We start from the raw sequence: 22,981 nt of genomic DNA on the forward strand, positions 1-22,981 counted from the left end.
ATCATGCATTATTTAAAAAAAAAAAAATGTCACAGCTAAGGTGATGATATTATTAACTTGGTAAAAAAGCAATTAAAATTTTCAAAGAGTGAACTTTCAAATAGTGCAGCAACACTTAAATGTCATATTTCTGTTGCAAATGTATTTTTAATGATAACATTTCTTTGTAATGTAAATCAGCCGCCTCTCAATTATAACATGTTAATCAAGTTATTTCTCAATTGCTGCCTACCCATCAATGCCTACGAGTCCATCAGATGTCATTCTGTAAAAGCATACTAATTATTTGATTATATTTTAGTCAAGTTTTGCAAAACCAACTATTTTCTTCAAGACAGCATATTATGTGCAGATTTGCCTGTTGTGGGGGAGGGGAGAACAGAAGACACATCCCCCTGCCCTGTACCTTCAGCCCAATTGAAAATCCTTCAAGGTAGCCTAACATGTAGGACTTGATCCCAGAAACTGGAAAAAAGGAAGCATGGGTACCCACACACTGCTTCCTACTATCTCATGCACGTGTGTCTGAGGAAAAACAAAAGGCTGAGCTGAACAAATGCTTCCAAATAGTTCAAAGCACGTACCTCAAATGCAGAGCAGGATTTGATTGGGTAGAGGTAAATTTTGGTGACAGTGATGGGCTTGCCACCTTTCCTACATGTTGGCACTGCAGTCTCAGAAACAGCTGCCCTTATGCTTTCTGCCTCAGGCTCCAGTGGCTGCCAGCTGCCAGTTGTCTCTGTCTCAAATGGATTATTCCTGAGTTCTCCGTCCGAGACTTGCAGTATTGGAGACAATTTATCTGCACTGTTAAAAGAAAGGTGCTCATCTGGAACAGACTCTGTCATCAGCTTTGTAACAGACTGGAAAGGAATCTCAGCATCCGATTTGGAGAGTCTGGTGGCTATGATGAAATTCAAAAATGTCTGTGCATCTTCAAAAGAAGACATGTAGCCAAAGGATATTCTCACAGAACCAGTGGGACGTCCATCGACTAGGTCTATATTATCTCCACAGACATGGCCAGCCTAGTTTGAAGTAGGAAGAAAACCAGAGAGCTGTCATGAAGTTTGCTTTATTTCTCTCTAACTTTACCTAGTTATTAGTGAGTATCTTAATTCTAACCCAAAAAACTATTGTAAAAAATACAAGATTAACTCATCAATACAGAAAGAAAATGGAGAAAAACCCCACAATCATCTTATGATTTACTCAGACTCCGAAGAAAATAATTTTGAGCTGCTTGTCGTATCCTACTCTAGGGGAAGAGATACTTCTCAAGACATATCAAGACTCCCTAAAAGGTTGTATGTCCCATGATTGTTAGCTAGGACAATCCCCAGGCATATTCCAGTCTCACCTGCCTAGTTCACTGGGATTTAAACTGTGATATTATGTTCAGATAAGTGAACAAAGCATGAGACAGATGATTTTTCTGGGGCAGTTTTCTTGATATTCACTGTCAGAAGAGTTCCATTTTATACCATCAGTGGCTTATTCATGGCTTGCGTTAAACAGTCCAAACAGCAGAGAACTAACTCATCTGGGATGTCAGCAAAGCAAAGACTTGAATCTAGAGCTCAGACATCCAAAGTGACATTGGAATACTCATCATGTCTGTCTTGTTGATCCAGTCAACTCATTGCTTTCAGGATGGAGAGAACTTGTCTTTCCTCTAACACTTCCTCCTTTGAAGAGCACAAGTTTCCACTTGAAAAACTTTTGCTGAAAAATTCCTTGATTGCCCTATAGTGACCTCCATGAAGATACACATGTTAATATGTCTCTCATACAAGACTCTACGGAAAACTCTCCCTTAAGAGCAAAAGTTTCTCATTCTTTAAGTGAGTCAGTGAGTGCTGCCACTCACCACCAGTGAAGCAAGCTAGAGTCCATCCATTTAATATCTGCTCACCAATGGACATAGGATTTAGTCCTAACTCAGCATCCTATTCCCTAAGTGCAGCAGCTGTTGGGTTTTTTCCTCAGAATTTAATTTATTTACACATTTCTGTTACATTAAAAATGGAAGTGTGAATAGTTTATTTACATGAGGCCTTTCCTTAAGCAAGAAATGTCACAGTACAGTGAACACAGATGCCATTTATGCAAGGAGAAATAAAAACCCTACATCTATGTCAAAGCATGCAACACAGTAGTAAATATTTTAATGCAGTGTGATGTAGGTTTTATCCTTGACAACAGAGCAGAATCAACATTTGCAAAATTAGGTTGCATCTGTTAATATACCCTTCTGTAACCCTTCTGGCAAGTATTGCTTGATTGACTGAGGAGAGAGGTTCCTACTGTGCAAATAAGTGAACGAGCTCCTACATAACATTCTAAGAAAACTAACCACACTTCTCCAGGGACCCTTGAGGACAGAAAGTCCTCCCTCACAGCCATTTTATCATGTAAATCTTCATCAGGGAAGGAAGAATACAGACAGCGCCCTGGGAAAATGTGAAACTGAAGTATATGTGCAAATGATGTGATAAAAGATGTCTTCCTCTATGCAGTAATGTTGTCAATAACTCATCCTGATCTTTCTCAAGGCACTGATGGGAATGGAATGTCCCAAAAAAATGACTGTGTAACTGTACCACCTCTTTATACAACCTTTGGCAGATTAAGTGTCTCTCCATAAATTTAACTTTGGCCTATCCCCATGTAAATGATACAGATCTAAAAGAAGTCACTCACTCCTTAGCAAAATCCTCCTTGTATAAGGAGACCTAAGAGCATTGCAGGTAGTTATTTGGCATTTTTCACTTCAGTAGAAGGGTAGGCTCTTTTTTGCTTTCTCAGAGGAGAGAGCTTCCATGGTAAATCAAATCACCATTTTGCCCAGGAAGTTTTTAAAGAACTGCAGCAGCCTTTAAGTACTTGTGCTATCAGTCCTGCATGTAAATGTGTTTGCAAAATTATCTATATGTCTCTGTGAATTTATGAGGGAGCTATAATATGATTACAGCCATTAGATTTTTCTTTTTTTACCTTTTGAAGAACACCATTAATAAAATTTTTGATTGTTCTGAATTAATTTACTGTAATTTCAAACTCTGACAAATATGCAGACAGGAAGCCTCCTCCACTTCACTGTAATACATCCTGCTATATATCTTTTAATGATAGCTTATGGAAAACATTAGTAATCTTGAAAACAGTCTTTACACTCATATTCTAACAACCTAACACACCAGTAACCTAAGTAGATGCCATCTAAATTTACTTCATTCTCTGAGATTCACTGTGTATTTGCCTTTATTGTTTCCTGTCCAGTTTGCACATGTATTTTAAACTGTAACACCCAATACCAATAGGTCTACACGACTTGAACATTATTATGTACAACAATTAATTAAGCATACTTAAAGAAAAATATGAGAGGAATTGTCCAGGAACTTCTGTTCTTCTGGAAGTCTGGATGTCATGCAATTCCAAAACCAAAAAGAAGCCCCAACTTCCTATTTTCCAATGAAATAATAACAAGCAACACATACTTCTCTGGGTCCATCAAATGATTTTGTTTCAATACCTTATTTCAATGAACTGAATTTCAGTTAATTTAGTTCTTTAACAAGGCAAGTGATTTTAAAGTTCATAGAAAGCAAATCAAATTTGTAAAGTCACAGAGACTCAAAACTGTGGGACATGATACACTTACTTTAGCTTTTAAATTTTTCTAATCAGATGTAGAAACTAACCTGCAGGTTCCTTTGGATGTCCTCATTGCTTATGTCCAAATGCATCTGGCAGGCTCCCGTGTTACAGAAACAGCCTGTGCGAACATGTATGTTGTGGAGACTGGCCATGCTGTCCACCTTCCCAATTCAGCAGAAGATATAGGAGAAGAAAGAAAAATAGATATTTTAAAGTTGTGGTCAACAAGATACAATGTTTTAAAGGTAGAAATCAATGGAGGTAAATGGTGTCTCTAAACAATTAACAACTTACTGTCGCTTTTACCCTTCACATACAGATTTAGTATTTTTCAACTTTGTTATTTCAGCTAGAAGAACACAGTGGTAGAAGCAGAGATGTCTACCTTAGCACTGAGAGACTACTACACACAAAACACCCATTCAGGTCTCGATCCTGTAAATGCCAGTACATCTGCTGAATTTTCAATCTGTGAACAGGTTTATTCACATCAGTACTGCTCATTACAGACCTGCAGCCAGGTGTTACTCGGTGTCTTGACAGAGCCACCACCTGCAGCTGCATCTGAAGAGACTGAAGAGAATCCTGGGGCACCTTTTCAGGTAGCTAAAGAAAAGCTTGTGCTCCAAGAATCTGAAAATGTAAGTCCTCATTATAGAAACTGAGGGCATCTGTGGGATTTTGGCACCCAAGTGCCGGAAGGATCAGCCCCTCAGTAAGCAATAGCATCTGCCAGGACAGGGAATGAACTGGAATGTCTCCTTGTGTCTGGCACATACAACCCCCCAGTCTACCAAGTCCCTGGTGCATTTCTTCCTTGTGCTGTTAGGTATTACACCACTTCTTCATCATCCCATATAAATAATGAATGGGCAGAAATACAATACTTGATGACAAACTAGCATGAATAAATGATGGGAAGGAATGAAAATGATGTGCAAAGAGAACAGAAGAACATGCTCATATGTGCCTCAGAAGGAGACATATATATGCATGCACTGGGAGGACAGCACTGCAAGGGATACGGATTGTCAGGGTTTCATAGCACAGCGCAAGGCAAGCGCACCACAGGGATCCTCTTAGCACAGCTAAGAAACCATGGAAGCTCACTGCAGGGACCTGGAAATGCTTTATATTGATTTCAAAAAGCAACAGCTGCAGCTGATAAGATTAGTTGAGCTAACACCAGTTATTTGGAAAAATGATAAACATTCCTGGTGAAGACTGCAAGAAAGGACAGCCAAATGTATGAAATCTGACCCCGTCTCTACCACAGGCTCCCAGAACAACCTTGCACAACTTGCATTAACCCCTCTCTGCTTCTGCTCCTTTTCTATGGAAAGAGAGCTGAGAGCTCTGTGAATGACCACCCTGCAGATTCAGGAGACTCCACTGTACCACTGACAGAATCCTCCATGCACGAAGCTCCGGCTCAGCTGGATGCACAGCAACAGCTCAGCCTAAAGGGGCAGGAAAGGGAGTGTCAACCAACTCATACTAACCACTTTCCTAACTGTGAGCTCTTGCTTAGTCTGAGGTATCAGTATAAATGTTCAACATAGCTTCTGTAGCTGGCTAAACCTCTACTGGCTTTTATTATTTTTAACATAAATTCCCTCTGCACAGGATAATGGCCCGATACATATACCAAACACTTTCTGGTATAATTCCATCTATCCTCTGTCTTGACATATCAATCTTCTATCTTCTGACATCTCTAACTGTGTAAGGTGCCAAGCACCTTTAAAGTCACTATCTCAGCAGCTGGAAAAGCCAAGCATTCTGTAAGAGCTTACTCCATGCTGAAGTAATTCAACCTAAATAGTATTTAGCCCTGCTAAAAGCAGTTCAAACAGAGTTCTTATTCTTTTTTCATGTGTGGGGCACAAGGGTCTCAGCACAAAAATGTGCTGTATCTACAAAGACTCTACATTGCTGTAGTGCACAAGTTCTCAAGTTCACATTTAAATATGTTCTGCACCACCAGTTCAGTTCAAATTCGTTCAGTTCTCCAACAGAGATATAATCAAAATAACTCCATATATACAGACTTGGAAAGCAGAGAATACAATTAGCTCCAAGATCCCTGTTGATGATTAATGCCTTGGAGAATATCTTGTGTTTAAAGCACGTTTCTAAATTGAAGTTTTAGTAAAAGGCATCTGTTGAGAGAGACTGTTGTAGTGTCTCTAGCTTTGTTTTGTCAGAAGACTTCAATATGGGAACAGTGACATTTTCTTGACGTCTTTTTTCATTTAGATGAGAACAGTTGTCATTCTGCCGTAGCATGGTTTGTCATGGTGCTAGTGACTTGTGGGCGGATCTGTCATTCTGTTAATGATGACAAGCAAGGCAAAAATCATGACATATATCACTACTGAAATCGTACAGTTTGGGCTTATTTACTCAGTATACAAAAAGCCTTAAAATATATAATCTTTTTACTATTAATACTTTTTAAAAGAAATGTTCCTGGGGCAGCCTTTTAAATCAAAATGTATATGGTGTAATGAAGTTTCCATGACACATCTTCAAGGAATTACAAACAAGATTTTTAAAATAATTTTTTAAATTTTGTCAAATAAATTATTACTGTTCTTTAATGAACAGTAGCTCCATTCTAGCCATTCAATCCAATCCTCTTGTACAATAATACTTTAATTATAATATATATTAATCTGTACATTAGACAAGGACTACTGAGACATAAAAACATGATCATTAGAGGAATATGGGAATTGTGATTCAGGGAAAAAAATGTAAGTTATGAATAGCTTTACTATTAACTGAAGTTCATTATCACCAATGTGATAATGTGCACAGATCTTGGGAATGCAATGCACACTTTTCACTGGAAACAATGACACCATGTAAAGAAGCAGTAAAGGCAGCACTGCAAAAATATCTGTCCCTTGAATAGATGCTTGGTTTTCCCTTGGACATATGTTTTGATTTCCTCTTGTTTAGTTTCACCCTAGAAATACACTACTTGGGGAGTTAATTTAATCTCTCTCTGCAGTGCTACCACATAGCAAAACAAATAGAACATAAAACATCTGTTACAGTTATTTCGATGAAGAAAAGCTTCCTTAAATAAAACACATCTTTAAAATTGCCATAAGGAGCAATGATGGATATTGAGCTCAGGGTTATGAAATACAGAACGTCACTTGCAGTTCTGTCTGTAACAGCAGAGGCTGACTTTTGGGAGCCAGGAATGTGTTCATCAATGAAGGCACAGAAGCATGAATGGTGCTAATGATAAGTACACAGTTTAATGTACTTGGATTGTCAGTTTGGTGATTCCCTGGGTCTGATATTTGGAACTATTGTGTCTTGGTCTTTTAGAGATTAAAGACTACAATTAAACTGCAAAACAAATGCAGAAATCTTGCAGCATTTTTACTGATTTCAGCCAGTGAGGACATGGCAATCAAGCCATCATGCTATCTTAGAGTCCCTTCTATCTCAGAGCCCTTTGGTATTCATTACTTTTTCCAAGGCTCTTTACTGTAGACCTGGTCCTGTAGGTTGCTTCACACCCCAACACTTCAAGTGTCACATTGTCTTAATTTTTGACAAGCAAAATGTGCTTTTCACACTTCCAAGCCACGGCCTTCAAATTTAATAAAGATACAGAAATGAAGTTTGCCTAAACCAATTTTTTAAAACTGTTATTTTTTTCCATCAGTGAGCTTTCCTTCAGCATTTCCACACTGATCAAATGTTCACATTTGGATTTTTTTTTCATAGTGCTCTTTCTAATAAATACATTTTTTTTTTTTTAATATATAAAAAATATTGAAGTGGAGAGCTTTCCCCCCTCCTCACTTTAATGCATTACCCTACTGTAGTCCCCTCTTGGAAATTTGGTATTTTAGTTGACACTCATTAGCTGGAAGGTTCTGAGAAGAAATGACATTCTGGTGTGTTCTGCTTTCCCATTTCCTGTCACACAATTGCACTGGTGACTTCTCTGCATTTGCTAAATGACTGACTTCTGCTGTCCATTCACTTCAGGGCCCCTGGGGCACTCAGTGAAAGCTGTAAGCTTTTCTCTGGCTTCAGGTTCCATTGAAAAAAGTCTGAGAATGATACTTGCTGGAAGTACGTATATACTAAATGAAAGTAAAGATTTACAAATAGCACATAATTTTGCATTATTTCTAATCAATTAAGTCTAAGACTTTCACTAAGAATGATGAATGTTTTAGAAACCCTGCTGAAGTCATTCCCATAGGATGCAATTCTGTAGCTCTTATTCAAGCAAGTACTTATTTGTGTAAGTTATCTCACTGAGTATCACAAGAATTATTCACATGAACAAAGGAAATTGTTATAATACATCATGAGGTGTTCTGAAAAAAAAAATCATATAATTCAGTACTGGCAAGTACTGTCCTTCAGGAATTGGGATTAGGACTTCTCATTCTGCTTTCTACAATGCCAATGCCCAAATATCAGAGCAGTTTGTCTGTCTGATGGATTTGCTCATTACAAGAATTTCACTGCACACCACTGATGGCTGGTTATAAAACAGGCTTCATGACGCTGTTCTCCACATCCACTGGTAAATTAATTCACTGATTCATGGCATGGAATTGGAGAGAAAGTAAGCTAGCTCTTTCTGTCATCCAGAATTTGACTGTGAAACGCTGTTGCTGATGCAAATGTGTACTTAATCTTGTTTAATACAATTTAATAAGAAGTAGGTCAGAAGGAAAAAAAAAATCAGTACTTGTTACCAAATCATTAAGTGGGGGGGGAAAGCATTTTAGTTGAGTTACAGTATCATTAATTGTTTTAACTGCATGGTTTTCGGCAACAAAGGCATTTTTTTCCATTTCAGAGAAATAATTTCTCTGTGGGCAGATTCCCTCAGTATTGAGGAATCTGATCCTCTCCTCTTTTTTGCCTCTCTAGTTGTAGACAATGGTTTAAATTAACTGAAGAGAGGATGTATATCTCTATTCAGTCTTCATCCATTCATTGTTTACTCTGACCAAAATCCCTTTGGTAGAAGGCAGTGAAGTATTAGACAGAGATATTGAAATTTACTGAAATTGTCAAGTTCAGTGTCCTGATAGTATAAATGCCATCTTATCAGGAAACCTGCAGTCAATGTGATAATTTTCTCAGCTACTTTTGAAGACAGCCAAATAGCAGGTAAGATTGCATGGGATAGAAGCAGACTGGAAACATCAGCATAATTCAGAATATGTGGGTTGCCACTCTGCAGGCACTCTCACTTAGAAGATGCCATATACATAGTGAACTGCAGGTTCTTCATGCTTAAAGGAGTAACAATAATTTTACATTTCTGAGAACCAGAGGCTAAAAGACTTCCTGGGGAGGGGGTAGCTATAAAAAAGAAATGTAACAATGAAACACAGTCTTGTTAAGGGATGACTTAACATTTTTTCAACTGCTTTTTTCTTTCCTTCTGTATATGCAGCGAATTTGGCATGGACTTATTTGAACATATGTAAACTTAATGAGTCCACAATCCAACTATGTGAAACTGAACAGACTGATGAATAGGCTAAACATCTTTCCTTCTTTGATTTGGTATCTTAATGGCCATAGGTCTCTCCAATCAGTGATACTTTGTCTTCCATTTTTTGTGGGTTTTTTCCTCCAGTTCAAGCTGCATTCACTGACAATGAAAACCTGGTTTGCTAAAATGATATCAGGCAACAGATGGGTTTCAGGAAGAAAGCAAAGTAAAGGATCTCAAGCCCCCTGTGGTTTCCTAACTGACTTCAACAAAGCATCCTCTTGTGAGTCATAGAAAAACATCTGTATCTGTACATCCCATTGAGCATCCCCAGCTATTTTGTAGGCTAAAGGCTTTCGGTCAAACTGCTGCTAGTCAGAAATGTGAAAGCCAGAGGAAAACTACACAGAAGGCTAAGCTATAACTCATATCAAGAGGGATAAAAGGGGAATGTAGCAGACTAATACAAGTGGAAACAATGCCTAGAAATAAAAATGTGCAGTGCATGATACTGAAAGTCTAGTGACATAGGTTTAATTCATGTCACAGTTAAAATCTTCTCCACCTTTTCCTCTTTCTTTTAAAGCAGTTAAATCCTCTTCTGTCTGTATTTAACCCCTGAAAACAGGGATAATAGAACACAGGGAGGTTGTGGGGTCAAAATCTCATATTACTTTAATTACAGCCACAGGATCCTATACAGTAGTGTGGTGGGGTAGAGGGGTGTGGGGGCAGGAAGAAGAGTAAAAGAGAAAAAGGAAGCAGAGTAGTAGAGAAGGTGGGCCCAGGCTCTTTTGTCTTCAAAGGATTCAGATGATGGACTGAAACTAGACACTGCATGCATTCAAAAGCAGCTGATCTACTTTTACCAAGATGAAGGCAAACGGAATCCAGTGGAAGCTGTCAAAAGTGCAGTTCTTCTCCTGCTATCATGTGCTCTCTCTTCACATTTCTCCCATATGACAAGGTCTGTAGTTTAGAGCCACAGTTTGGCCCTGTTACCAAACAGAAAATCTTTAGCCTCCCTCATTCATCTCAGATTCTTTCATCTGAACAACTATAAGCATCTTTCTTTTATCTCCTTTCGTTTCCTTAGCAACGTGCAAGGACACTCCAGAGAAACACTGTCAGGCAACACGTTCAGTCTAGTCTTTCATGAAGCTTTCCAACCTTGATGAGCTCTGATGTGCAGTTTAATAGTAGGCAATTTCAAGCACACTAACTCACATGTGTCTTTGTCCTCCTGCAATGAGACATTACAGAAAGAACTCAGCCTGTACTCTGTCACTACTACCTCAGCAAGAAGAGAGATTCATTACCTACTAACTAGGTTTGCATTTCTCACATTGAGCCTCTAAAATTCAGCACCTCCTTATGTTCAGTCAGTGACCCCTTGCCTAGATCAACAACGTTGCCTCCTATGTTGTGAGCTCCTTTTTGTAAGGGCTGTCTTTGAGCACCCAGTGCCGTGTCATGAAAGCAAAGATCTGGACTGTAATGATTTCTTGCCAGTTTGAAGAAATAAGGTGCCATTTATTGACATGCCAGTGTGGTTTACTTCACTGCTGCTATCTTCCTGGTCCAAGACATCCACAGCACAACTGGAAACTAATTGGAGCCAAAGAAATCAGTATATGTTCAACAGGAATCTTCACAAGAATCTTTTTGTCCTTATCATCCTGTTTGCATTCTATTATGCTGGTCCATCTGCCCTTCCTGGCTTCCTGAAATCAATGGCTAAATCCATAGCTAAAATCAATAGTGAGTAATCACAGCAATTTTTAGGTAGCTATTGGGAAGATGGCCAAAAATCCCATTAAGCAAGTTAGAGAACACTTTTCTTTCCCTAACTCATCAAAATTAATATAATGAGTGGTTATGCTTCTAAAAGCATTAGTGTAACTAGCTCAGAGTCATATGACCATTGCTGCAAAGACATTCTTAGCTGGAATTAAAAAATGCTGGATTTCCATTTTCTGTGGCCCAGATGAAAAAATGCTGCACTTACAAAACTGAATTATTGTTTTACACAGAACTAAAAAGAAACAGATGGGGGAAAAAAACCATAAAAGAATTAAATATGAAGAGCAGCAAAGATCTCTTGCTTAATAACTTTCTATGAAGACTTATTTCAAATAGATTAAATGAAGTAGGAGGTATCCCCCATCACTGCCCACTTTTTTCATATTGTGGTATGACTTTCCAGATGAGTACTGACAAGTAGTACCAGGCTTTGGTCAATCTGATCCAATTGACCTGGTAGCAACTTCCTGTGCATGGGAAATGCTGCAGCTTGTTTCTTTCCTTCACTCCTGTCGTTCACATGTTGCCATTGCTTTTATTCTGTACCTATGCACCATGTGTACAGTGGGCTGGAGATGATCTTCTAGTGCAACTAAAAATACAATCTAAGACACAAACAGCAATTATTTCAAGAAATCGACCCACTTCAGGTATTGCCTGGTCGCTTTTATCAGGTAATGATAAGCAGTGATATGAATATGTATTGAACCAGCTGTGTGTATATACAAATGTATCCGCCACTTGATATCTGAAGATTTGACAGTATTTAACATATTTTCTCTCCACTCCTGGGAGGTGAGAGTAAATTGGGAAGATAAGGTATTGAATCCCTCAAGGTGACACTGAAAGCCTACAGCAGGAGGGCATTTTACCTGGCTGTTTGTGGGTCCTGGTTACTAATCTAAGTCCAGCTAAACAATTACTTAAGATATTACTAAAGGAAAAGGAAGCTTTTAAAAGAGAATATTGTGCAACTAAAGCAAAGAAAGTGTACTTGCAGTATGAAAGCTCTTCCAGAACCAGCTATCACCATGATATTTACCTAAAGCAGCTACTTTTTTGTGCATTTCCCATCCTGCCTCACACCCCTTTGTCCCATGTTACTTTTGTTTGCAGATCTGTTCAAATACAAACTGATGGAATAACTTCTACCTGCATATACAGCTCTGTCTCTTCCCTCATCACACCTCACCCATACAACACTGCTTCATGCTGCTTGTCCGATTCTTCCCTGCCTTGGATATCTGAAATCCTCTTTTTTCTGCTTTTTTGCCCAAACTGGTGTGTCTTTCTTTGCCCAATACATGTAATAATGGACTTTAGCTGCACTGTGAGAAATTTATTTTAATTACTAGGAAATATTTTGTAGTACTGACTATAGCTAAGTTCCAGAACAAATTGCTTCTGGTAAGAAATGTTTAAGTAAAGATGACCATGCAATTCTAAGATAGATTTTTCTCCCTCTACATCTCAAACCACAGGGTAGAATTTGGCTTGGCTGCTAAGCTGCTTACAAGGCAATTCACTAACATAGAATGCTTTGGATACAGATGGATAAATGGGTTAAAAGGAAAACAAAATTTTATTTATTGGGGGAATCTCACTCTGATTTTGCCTTCATCAACCAGGGTGCTACTACTACCAAGGTTGTGGGGTTTATCCCCATCTGGGCCATTTACTTAGGGTTGGACTTGATGATCCTTGTGGGTCCCTTCCAACTCAGAGTATTCTGTGACCAGGAACTAAAGATTATACTCATAACATGTACTTCTAGCAGAAAGAGGGTACCAGGGTAGGAAAAGAGGCTTCCAAGAGTGTCACGGTGAGTAGTTGGATGTAAGTGATTTGAGGCTACACATTCCAATGGAAAACCCTGGTCTTCACTTCAGAATGATAGAAAGCAAGGGAGGAAAGGAAAAAACCCAGCAGAGGGTCATCGAGTCAATCCTTACATTAATTCAAGGGCAGTTGAGATAGAGGAAGGTAAGTGAGACAGTGGGCACATGCCATAATAAGAGCAGTCATCGAACTGTTTTATAAATTTAAACTGAAGGGACACACACTAGAAGTTGTCTCTTGAGAAATGCTGATTTTTTCTTTAATTGAGAAATGAGTGAAGAAAGTAAACTCAAAGTCTAGACCTCCCTTCACTCAATCTGGATTGATGAGGGTGAGCCAGGACATGCTAATGTAGGCTCCTAGACAAAACTGATTATAATCTATGTGAGCAGGGCTCTCAGTCTTGAGAGGCAAAACTCATTCATATGCAACACTGCAGAAGAGCCTTCCTTAGGCAAACCAAAACGTTTACATTCTCTGTCTTTGGCAGCTATTCCTGTTATAGCAGTTTGTCTATCACACACAAGTGTGAAGTGGTAGGCAAGAAGGCTGAGACTGCTAATGGACTGATGCTCATTCCCTCCATGACAGGATTTTTAGGGGACATGGCAAGAATATATATATAGCAAGGGAACTTTTGCAGGTGAGCCAATCACAGCAAGTTACTTGTGCTTAGGTCCAGGCTCCAAGCAAAGGAGGCAGTGTGAAAAAGGAGAGTAGGGATGGATGCTGGTAATCCACAGCTAAAATGTGAAATGATGGCCATTTTTCAAAAGACAGCCATGATGGTTTGCTCACTTTTTAAAGCCCATTACTAGCTCCATTACACACAGGAAGAGAAAAAAATATTGTCTCAGAAGATCAGAGTGGAAAAAGAAAATTTTGATAAGGGAAGGGCTATTTTTGACTAGTGGCATAACACTGAACTGAAAGGTGTGGCTGGGTAAGAGCTCTCCAGTGCATATAATTCAACAAATGTTTCAGGTGAAATTCCATCTGTCCATCTGTGTCTCCTACCTCTTTCCACTCTTCCAGCTTCCAAACTGACTTTATAGAATAAAATATGAAGGAATTATAATATTACTCTGCAATTATCTACTGAATGTACAGAGAGAATTTCACAGGTCTTGTCTCCCTATCAAAACAAAGAGAAAATTTTATAAATAATGTTAGCATAAAAATCTCGCAGACCAGAGATGGTGATGTTTTATCATATCTGCAAATGGAAGAGACCCAGTTTATAAGAAATCCACTTTTTTTGTGTGTATCATTGTTTCAAATCTGTGTTGTTCTCTTATGACCGTTCCATCTCTTTGGCATTCAGATCAGGTTGGACTTCATAGAGTCCTATTCAAGTTTTTACTAAAAAAAAGATGGCAAGGATGCAAACTGAAGCTGAGTCATTGCTGTCAGTGTTCCAGAGGCTGGAAAAGACTTGATGATGACAGAACACGTGGCATTCATATATGCTGAAGGTTGCAAATATTCATTGTTAATAAATGAGCTGCTGATGATTCTCCGTGTGAAGAGTTTGCTGCATTAGCTCAGCACCAGGTATATATCTGTAACACCATTTTTTGTTACATCACAACCCCTCTTTAAAATCTAGGGCTGATTGCTTATCTTTTTCTGGTAGCCTCAAAAGGAAGCAGAAGATCGGCAGTTTGCTGCTTTAATGTCAACTCTTCTGCTTCTATCCTGCAGACGTCTTTCATCTCTACCCCTGCACTTTCGCATCTTTCCAAATTACCAGTCTGTCATCTGTCCACACTTCATTAGCAGCAAAAACCATAATGCTGGGGAATTATCCATTCTTGACTAGACAAGTATATATATGAAGAAGCCATTTGGCAAAAAGGCCATCTTTATGTCCTGGGCCTGTCAAGTACTCATCATAATTCAACCCCTGTTAGTAACAGGGGTTTTTTGATGTTGCAGTGCAAATAAACACATAACAAAATGACAGAGATGCTACTGCAGAGGACAGGCATCTTGCGTGAAAAGAATACAGGTGTCCTCCCAAGTGATTTCAAGAACAAATTACTACCAATAGTAGTCTATGAGACAGCTTTACCGAAGGAAAAAAATTTCATGGAAAGTATTTGGTGCAGCTCAAAGGAGGAAATTTAATGCAGTTTTAGTGCTTAAAGACAAGAGATTTATGGAAATTTCAAAACTGTAGTAGTTTTATTGCTAGGTAAATGTATCATGAAAAATCTAAATTAAAACCAAAGCTAGTGAGTGACTATGGATGTTGGGAGTCTGAAAGTCCCTCTTATTTAATTGTTTTAATTACCATTTAGAGCCAAAAAACCTAAACTAGTAATTAAACTGTCAATTAAACCAATGATACATATAGTATATAACACAATTTTATTCCAAGTATAATATTCTAAGACGGTATTACCCTTCAACAGTCACAAAGAAACATTCAAACAAAAAAGCAATAGCAATTCAACTAACTTCCACAATTATTTCACTCCCACCCTATCACTTCTTAACATCCAAATACTCTATATCATATATATTGGGACAGGAGGCTGTAAAAATTGCTGCCATCTCTGAGAGTGCAATCATGGTGTGGCTATTTGTTTCTCACTTTAAAGAAATGCCTTCATTTGCTCTTCAGTGCTGCAATGAAAGTTTTACTCAAAGATGAACATGAGACTGTGGGTATTTCCTCTTGGTGCAATTGACCCCATGTATGTAATTCAAGAATTTTTGTGTTTAGTGGCACAATCTTGTTACCTCTGGTAATTAAACTGATAACACTGAGAAATGGATTTCAATCATATGAGCAGGTAAGAATAACTTTCTTCCCCATTGCTACACAGATGAAAGACATAATTTTTTCTCTGTTTTCATTTTTCAGCAGCGGTGTTACATGTCATGTATTTCACTACATGCCTTTCACATCCTAAATATCTTGGGCTTAGTTCAGAGTTTTGAATATCATGCCAATTATGCAAATCTTGAGGCTTAAATGTAAGCTTGGTATCCTCTGAAGACAGCATCTACTTATGAAGTCTTTCTTGCCAATCTCAAATGTTCCAAATAAACTGCTCCAAGCCTCCTCATAATATTTTCTCTGGAATCAGTTAGCCATATTGTCCTTTTCAAGCTACGAAATGTTAATGTCCAGTCACACTGTGCCCTACAATAGGCAATGGACACATAACAATTGCCTGTCAGAAAGACAAATAGAACTGGTTCAATGCCTGGTTTTAAGTAATTAATTATAGATGGGATATCATCCATAAAGAAATAGGATGGTCTGTCATTTCTCCTTTAATATACAAAGATAACCTCCTGATTCATTAACTGTTTCCCACTAGTAGTAGGTATGTCAGATAGAAACACCATCCAATTTTCCCTTCATAAAAAAATCCCCAAACCACTACAGAGCCTTCTGAAACTGTGTTCTCCTGACTCCACAAGATTGCATTTGGAGACTGCCCAGTGCATCCACATGGATGTACAGACCACAGACACAACCAAAGCAGGGGACACTATTTCACTTCCAAACCATTAACAAAAGTATTGGATTCAACTTTGATTTGAATAAACCTGTCTAATTTTAGACATGCATGCAGCTGACTGCTTACTTTCTGTTGAAAGATGAAGCTTTCTTTCTGTTGTATGTGTTTTGTTTGTAATCATAAAGAAGAAGCAGCAAAGACTTTTCTCCCCCGTAACTTCTATAAGGTGTCTATGAAAGAATTTAATTCCATAAAGAAGCCAATTATATATATATCACACATTGTAGCTTTGGAAAGAATAGTGCTGCTGCTTATTAATTTCTAAAAATCATTAAATTGCACATTATTTTAATTAAACAAAGTAGTCTAACAGACACTGCAGATGTGACTGGGATGAGTTTGAAAATTTTATAGTTATTCATTCTACATATGCCAGAAATTTCGATAATCTGGTGAACAGCACAATCCAGACGATACAGATCAATAAAGAAGCTTTTTATGATCAGCCACTGGAGCAAACAGGCCCAATGGATTCTTAAGACTATAAAAGAATTTTTAATTTGAGGGTACAGTTGAGTTTTAAAAACTGAAACACAGATGAGCCATTTTTACTAAGAAATTGTGGAAATCAGAAATCAAAGTAAAGGTTTTGGTTTTAACCAAAGAACAGAAGCAACATCAAAGTGTTTGGGGAGTTTTACAAACTCAGTTGTGTTAATATCTCCAGCCTTTTCTGAACATTGTCACACATATTGAAGGCTGCATGAATGACTAACTCACTCCTAAAATGTGGACTGCTTTGAAATGAAATGTGGTGAGGATTTGCCATATTTGGTAGCATTGTCTAAAAAAAGATTTATGTTAAGAAGAGCTTATTGAGTACTACACATTTGGCCATCCCATGTTACTCACGTAAATGTTTTAAAAAAATGTAAAACTCCACACTTGCAGACCACAAAGCAAGTGCTTCACTTCTGTTTTCCTTTGTGAGAAATGGATCTCATTCTTGTAGACATATCTCCATGTTCCCCTCCTCATCCTGTTCTCTCAGGCAGCCAAGGAAAAAAAAGAAGAATCCAGTAAAACAAGAGAACTGTGTTTTTTCTGCCTTCTGCTGATGAGCAAGTGAGCTGCTCTCACCTCTGTGACCCACTGCCTACATGGTGCACAACCACACACACAGTTATGGTCACACACCATTACCTCTCTGCTGAAGGGAAAAAAGGTTAATGAAGTTTCATCTTAAAGATACTTGGTATACCTGATGGATAAAGGCTACAAAATGCTGCTGAGAAAGACAGCATTTAAGGATTTCTTGAGCTTGAATCTCATTCTTTACACTGATCATTCAACTTTATTCCATGTTTCCTCAGGAATATTACAAGAATGCAATAGTTAGAACAGAAGGGAAAAGAGAACTCCTCTTTCATTGGTGACTGCAATATTCTGAGGTCTAATTTCACTTATACGTCAAAGCTCCAAGGCAGTCTCTTAATCAGCTTTTCCAGACTTGCTCTTCAATTCCCAATTTTGAGAACTCTAGAGAAGGAAGCCAACAAAAAATCAAACTGCCTAGTCAGACAATCCTGTTAAAACAGCCCACTTCCAAACTTCCTATTTGTGGAGTAATAAATCTGTAAGATATTGCCTCTGGCTATTATGTATTTTGTATTGTGCTAGCACTATTTATTGGATTCTTTCTATTGCTTTAAAAATGGTGTGTATATATGGCGCAGAGCTATGAAGAAACAAACCCAAAACCTCAGAAGGGACTACTATGAATAAAGGATTTTTTTTAGGCTAAAGAATTCACTGTGAATATGCTTAAAATACAACCATAAACTCAAGTTAAGACAAAAGAAAAACATACCTGTGAAAAGCCGACCACTTCTCCATTTTCATCGAGCACGTTAAAATTAATGATTGGACCTTGGACATCAGGACTGCTGAAGTCTGTATCATTGTAAATACGTACTACAGGAGCCCCATTGGCATATCTCAAGTTAGACAGCACAGTATAGGTGTAGTGAGCTAATGCAAAGGTATGTTGTTTTATTTTCTCCATTCCACCTACAAAAGAAAAGTGCACGTACATGTCAGGTGCATTATTTTTATGGCAATGTAAAAAAAAGGATGATATTTCAGAGTGGTGCAGTCTGAGGCAATTAGTACAAAATTGATAGTTTTGTGTTTCTTTAAATGCATATACAATTTTCAAATGTTTCTTTTCTCACGTAGAAGTTTCAGAAGTACTGTTGCACCAAGGATTTATCTACAGTTAATCTACTGTAGAAACTTTAGGAAGCTAAAGTTTCACGGAAATGGATTACAGGAATTACGAGATTTATAGTTGCAGTCTATACATAAAACTAAGATGTTCTGACACAAATAAATTGAAAAGCAAGTTTTTCTCCAGATCTCGCTCTGGAGATCATGGGAACACAACACAGAAAGTGAACTGTTATGTCTGAGATAAAATGAAAATAATAAAATTCTAAATGTAATGACAAAATAAAAATGTCATTTTACAAGGAATTTATTAGATTAATGAAGAATTATTCTTCCAATACTTCTTTCTGTAGAAGAAAAAGGACATTGTGAATGCTTCATTGACTACATCCATGCAATCTGGGGGCTCAAGAGAAACTTTACACACAAGTTTTTACAGAACTTGGCCTAGAAAAACATAAAGAGGAAATAAACTTTTTTTTTTTCCTACACTGTACATTTTGGAAAAGAGAACCTCAGAGAATTCCTGACAGATGAAGATCTCTTCTACATCTCTGCTCTTTGAGGAGAGGTTGTGCCTTTGCTAGATATCCCTATTGAAGGGGCTTCTATTATGCACAGTATGCACTGCACCATGGTGGGTCTACATCATGCGGAAAGAACAAAAGAAGGTAAAGAATCACCAAAGACTTCTTGAAGTAGAAGAGCATTTTTCCTTCTGGGTTTTAGACCCAGAGTTTTTCCTGTAAAAATGAGTATCCTCTTTGAAGCTCGAAAGCATGTTTCACATTTTATTTTTACCTTTTTTTATTAATCTTTGTAACTATGAATCTCACTTTTGTGCATATTACTTTTATATTGAGTATCTGGAAATTTCCACCCTTGAATTGAAATTTTGTAATCTTGTTGACTTCTGTGCCTTTATTCATAAAAAGACCATGCCATTTATGAATGTATATAAAGGGAAAAAAAAAGATATATTTCTTCTGACATGCAGAAGAACTGTAGCAGCATCTGTTATTTCACTATTCTTTGAGTTTCTCTATCATGTGCTATGTCCTTTGGATAAGTTGGGAGAGCATACATTAAAAGCATAGAAACAGATTAGATGTAAGGTGGAAGTACATTTTTTGGTGCTGAAGAATAATAATGAGGAAGAAGATTTCTAATGAGATACTAACATGCATAGCACTTGCAAGGAAGCATGCCAGAAGCTAATCAGTGCAATTTCTAGATGTTAGCCACAGTAAACTTGGCAAGCATCTCTAGAACATTTTGGTCTGAAAGATGTATTTCCAGAGTCTCCGAGAATAAAAGGTTGCCTAGTCAGAAACGTCCTAGTCATTGTTGGGTAGAAGTCTTGAAATAGCGAAAAAGAAGACCAAAACCACACAGAGAAAAAGTTATTTCTGAGCATTTGCCAGAAAGTAGCTGTCTTAAGAGAAGTGACTGCCTTGTCAGCTTCTGAGATGTGTCTAATCTCCTGATTCAGAGCTTTTCCAAATTGTCAGGAATCTTTTAATAGAAGATTAAACTACTGTCCTTGCGCCTGGTTGAAGAAATCTCTTATTCAGAAATTTCAGTCACTCATTCAGAGCAATCATCCTGCTATCATTTCTATATTGTTTTCAGCTATTCTCCTTTAAAGTTTCTTAATCACATTTCCTTGTTCATTAGCAAGAAGCTGATGAGCCTTTTAATTATTTATTCTGACAAATCCAAATGCAATAGCCTGCAGTTGCTTTCCTGCCCCGTGATTGGAGAAAGGAAGCTGTGTTGCCAGGGTCCCATATTTTTAAGTAGCAGAATAGGTGGTAATTAGGTCTGATGTCACAGAAAACCTTATGGAAAAGCTGCCAACAATCTGAAGTTTGTTCTGACAGAAAAAGGGATATATTCAAAAAATAGATCCAATTTATTTTTATTTTGTTCAACAAAATTATCTATACTGCGTATTGCATAAATCCAGTGCTTACCTCATCTCCCTTCTAGAGACAAGAATGTGAGCAAGAGAAAATAAAAACCAGAACAAATCTCTGTTTGAGAATAAAAGTAGTAACACATCATAAGCCTTTTGGAAGACTTACAATTTGGAAATTCATTGATACTTCACCTCAAGAAGGTGCTAGGAAGGACTCAAGTGCCTTGACTCCTTCTCAGTTTAGGGATTTTATTCCTTACTGCTGCATTATTTCATTAAGGTGAATTGCATCTAGTCGCTCTTAAAAATTATTTTAAAATGCATTCCATAATGTCTAAACTACATCAGATGAAGTCTATCTAATACCATCCACTGTATTTATGAGTGTAATGTGTGTAGGAACACATTCAGCACAAAGAATGCTCACAGTCCACAGTCTGCACTCATTAGTGACTTCTTGCTATAGCGGAATCGTAAGGACTACTCTGTTAAAAGGGAAACTTCTGCATTTCTGTGGATTAATATGCCCCTTACTACTTTGTCTCCATGTGCGTTTTTTGACATTACATTAAGCCAGACACGATCATTTAATTAATTCTTCTTCCCAGTAGCACCAGATTTTCCACATAAATTGTTGCTACAAAGAATGCTATATACTTCTGCAGTGCTAAAGTTTTTGAGCAGAACAGATTGACAAAGCAAGTTTGTACTTTTGTGCACAAACCTCCTTGCCAAAGTAATCTAGCAAACCTGTGGAGATGCTGTTACCCCTCATATCGCTGATGTATGTTTGCACACAACAGCATTCTGATAGGTCAGCTCCTATCAGATCTGCCATCCCATCTTTTACCTCAGTTTGGGTATTGTTATGGAAACTAACAGTGTTCCAGTATGGAAAATTCAGAATGCCACTGCACTGGATAGCCCACAGATAAATTTGTAATGTCAGCTCTTCCATAGGAATTGCATGTGGGCCTATGCCTCTCCACAGAGACTGTTTGAGAATGTGGGACAGTTAAGTCATCTGGAAGAGAAGGAGAAGTTATGTCACGCTTACGAGAGGGTACAAACTATGTGCATCCAAACTATTCACAATTGTCATCACGGTATAGTAAATCCACTGCTTGTCTTGCCTGGTGATAACATCTTGTATCTCCATCACCTCTGTCTTGTTAGCTGCTTGTTCTGTGCAAAATAGAGTAAGATTTTCTTTTTTCCAGTGGAATTTTATCTAATCAGAGACATCTGAGATATACAGATGTCCAACAAGTATTCAGTGAAGAATGATTCTCAGTTAGCATGGACCTGATTTTGCATTACATAATGGCAAACATGTAATGGAATATCATCTCCTCTCCAAAAGAACCAGGATTTCAGCAGCCCAAATGTTCAAATGTTAGCTTTTCCTGAAAGAGCTGTAGACAAATAGGCATATGTCAACACCTATAAAAGATTTTGAATAAAGAGATTAAGATAAAGCAGAGACTGAAAATGAGCCTCTAGAATGAAAGCTCTGGTGCTTAAGGTTTTCAGGCTGCACTCAGAAACCTCTGTGATCAGCATTCAAATACATTTTTTATCTCTCTTATTACGAGAAGCTAAATACCAGAGATAAAGAAGAAGAGAGACATAAAACAAATATACAGTTATTGTTCTAACTCAGTGTGAAAAAGCCACAGAAATTGAGGTTTAAGCGACAAATTCTCTATCACTCCAGTGAATCCAATCTTCCGTCTATCTCTGGATAAGAGAAAGATCAATGTGATTCACTATTCGTCAGCATCACCTAATAGATAGCAACGAGGCAGAGAAATAATGAGCTGAAATCTCAGCAAACCAATCAGCAGGGAGTGAAACCAAGATGTAGCCACCTTCTACTGAATCCCAAACGAGACAGATCACCATGCAGGACCGGTGAGTCAATGTGCTAATGAAACCACGGAACCTGGAAATCCTGTCAAACACTTGGAGTCCTTCCTTCATTTCCTCCAAGAAGTGTACATTAGGATTAATTTCTGAGTGGTTTTGGAGTTCATTTATGCATAGAATTGGATGTCTCTGACTGAGGTCTGTCACCTACTTAGTGTGATTCTCCCCACAAAAAAATCTCTTGAGGATGAACTTGGTAATGGTAATTTTTTGCGAATTTGAGTGCTTCAGCTTTAAACCACATTAAACAACGTATCCTAACCACTGCTATTCTTTATCACTCCTGTTTTAAGCAGAATGCTGCAGACCTGAAAATCAAATATTCTTAAGATTATCCAACTCCCTGCCACTGAAGTGCAACCCTGAAATGTTATAAATACAAGAAAAGAAAAGAAAGAGAAGAAAATATAATCAACTTGATCAGTCATCCCTTGGTAGAGCTTCTACAGCTATCAATAAAAATATTAAATACGCCCATTCCTGGTGGGATTTTCCCCCCTAAATTATGAGAATAGCTGCCCTAAGTAAGACCAAATCTAGCTACTGCCTGCTTCCCAGAGTGAGGAGTAACAGATGCCTAGAGGAAAAAATATATGAAAAAAGGTATGTAATTTCTAATCA

At 37.8% G+C, this 22,981-nt stretch overlaps 1 protein-coding gene across 3 annotated transcripts in view; it reads right to left on the reverse strand.

Annotated features, from left to right (window-relative positions):
• The window catches only part of MOCOS (molybdenum cofactor sulfurase), a 209,278-nt gene that overhangs the window by 35,466 nt on the left and 150,831 nt on the right, over nt 1–22,981 (reverse strand). For all 3 annotated transcript variants that reach the window (XR_005604188.1, XM_039569005.1, XM_039569013.1), the window contains exons 6-8: nt 18,152–18,351; nt 3,708–3,824; nt 585–1,028 (exon numbers count right to left, since the gene is read on the reverse strand). Coding sequence is in view for 2 of the 3 variants with exons in the window: in XM_039569005.1 (XP_039424939.1) it covers nt 585–1,028; nt 3,708–3,824; nt 18,152–18,351 (761 nt within the window). In the remaining variant the exon portion in view is untranslated. The remainder of the gene's footprint in view (nt 1–584; nt 1,029–3,707; nt 3,825–18,151; nt 18,352–22,981) is intronic.

Source organism: Corvus cornix, chromosome 2, assembly GCF_000738735.6.
Source record: "Corvus cornix cornix isolate S_Up_H32 chromosome 2, ASM73873v5, whole genome shotgun sequence".
NCBI classification, from domain to species: domain Eukaryota; kingdom Metazoa; phylum Chordata; class Aves; order Passeriformes; family Corvidae; genus Corvus; species Corvus cornix.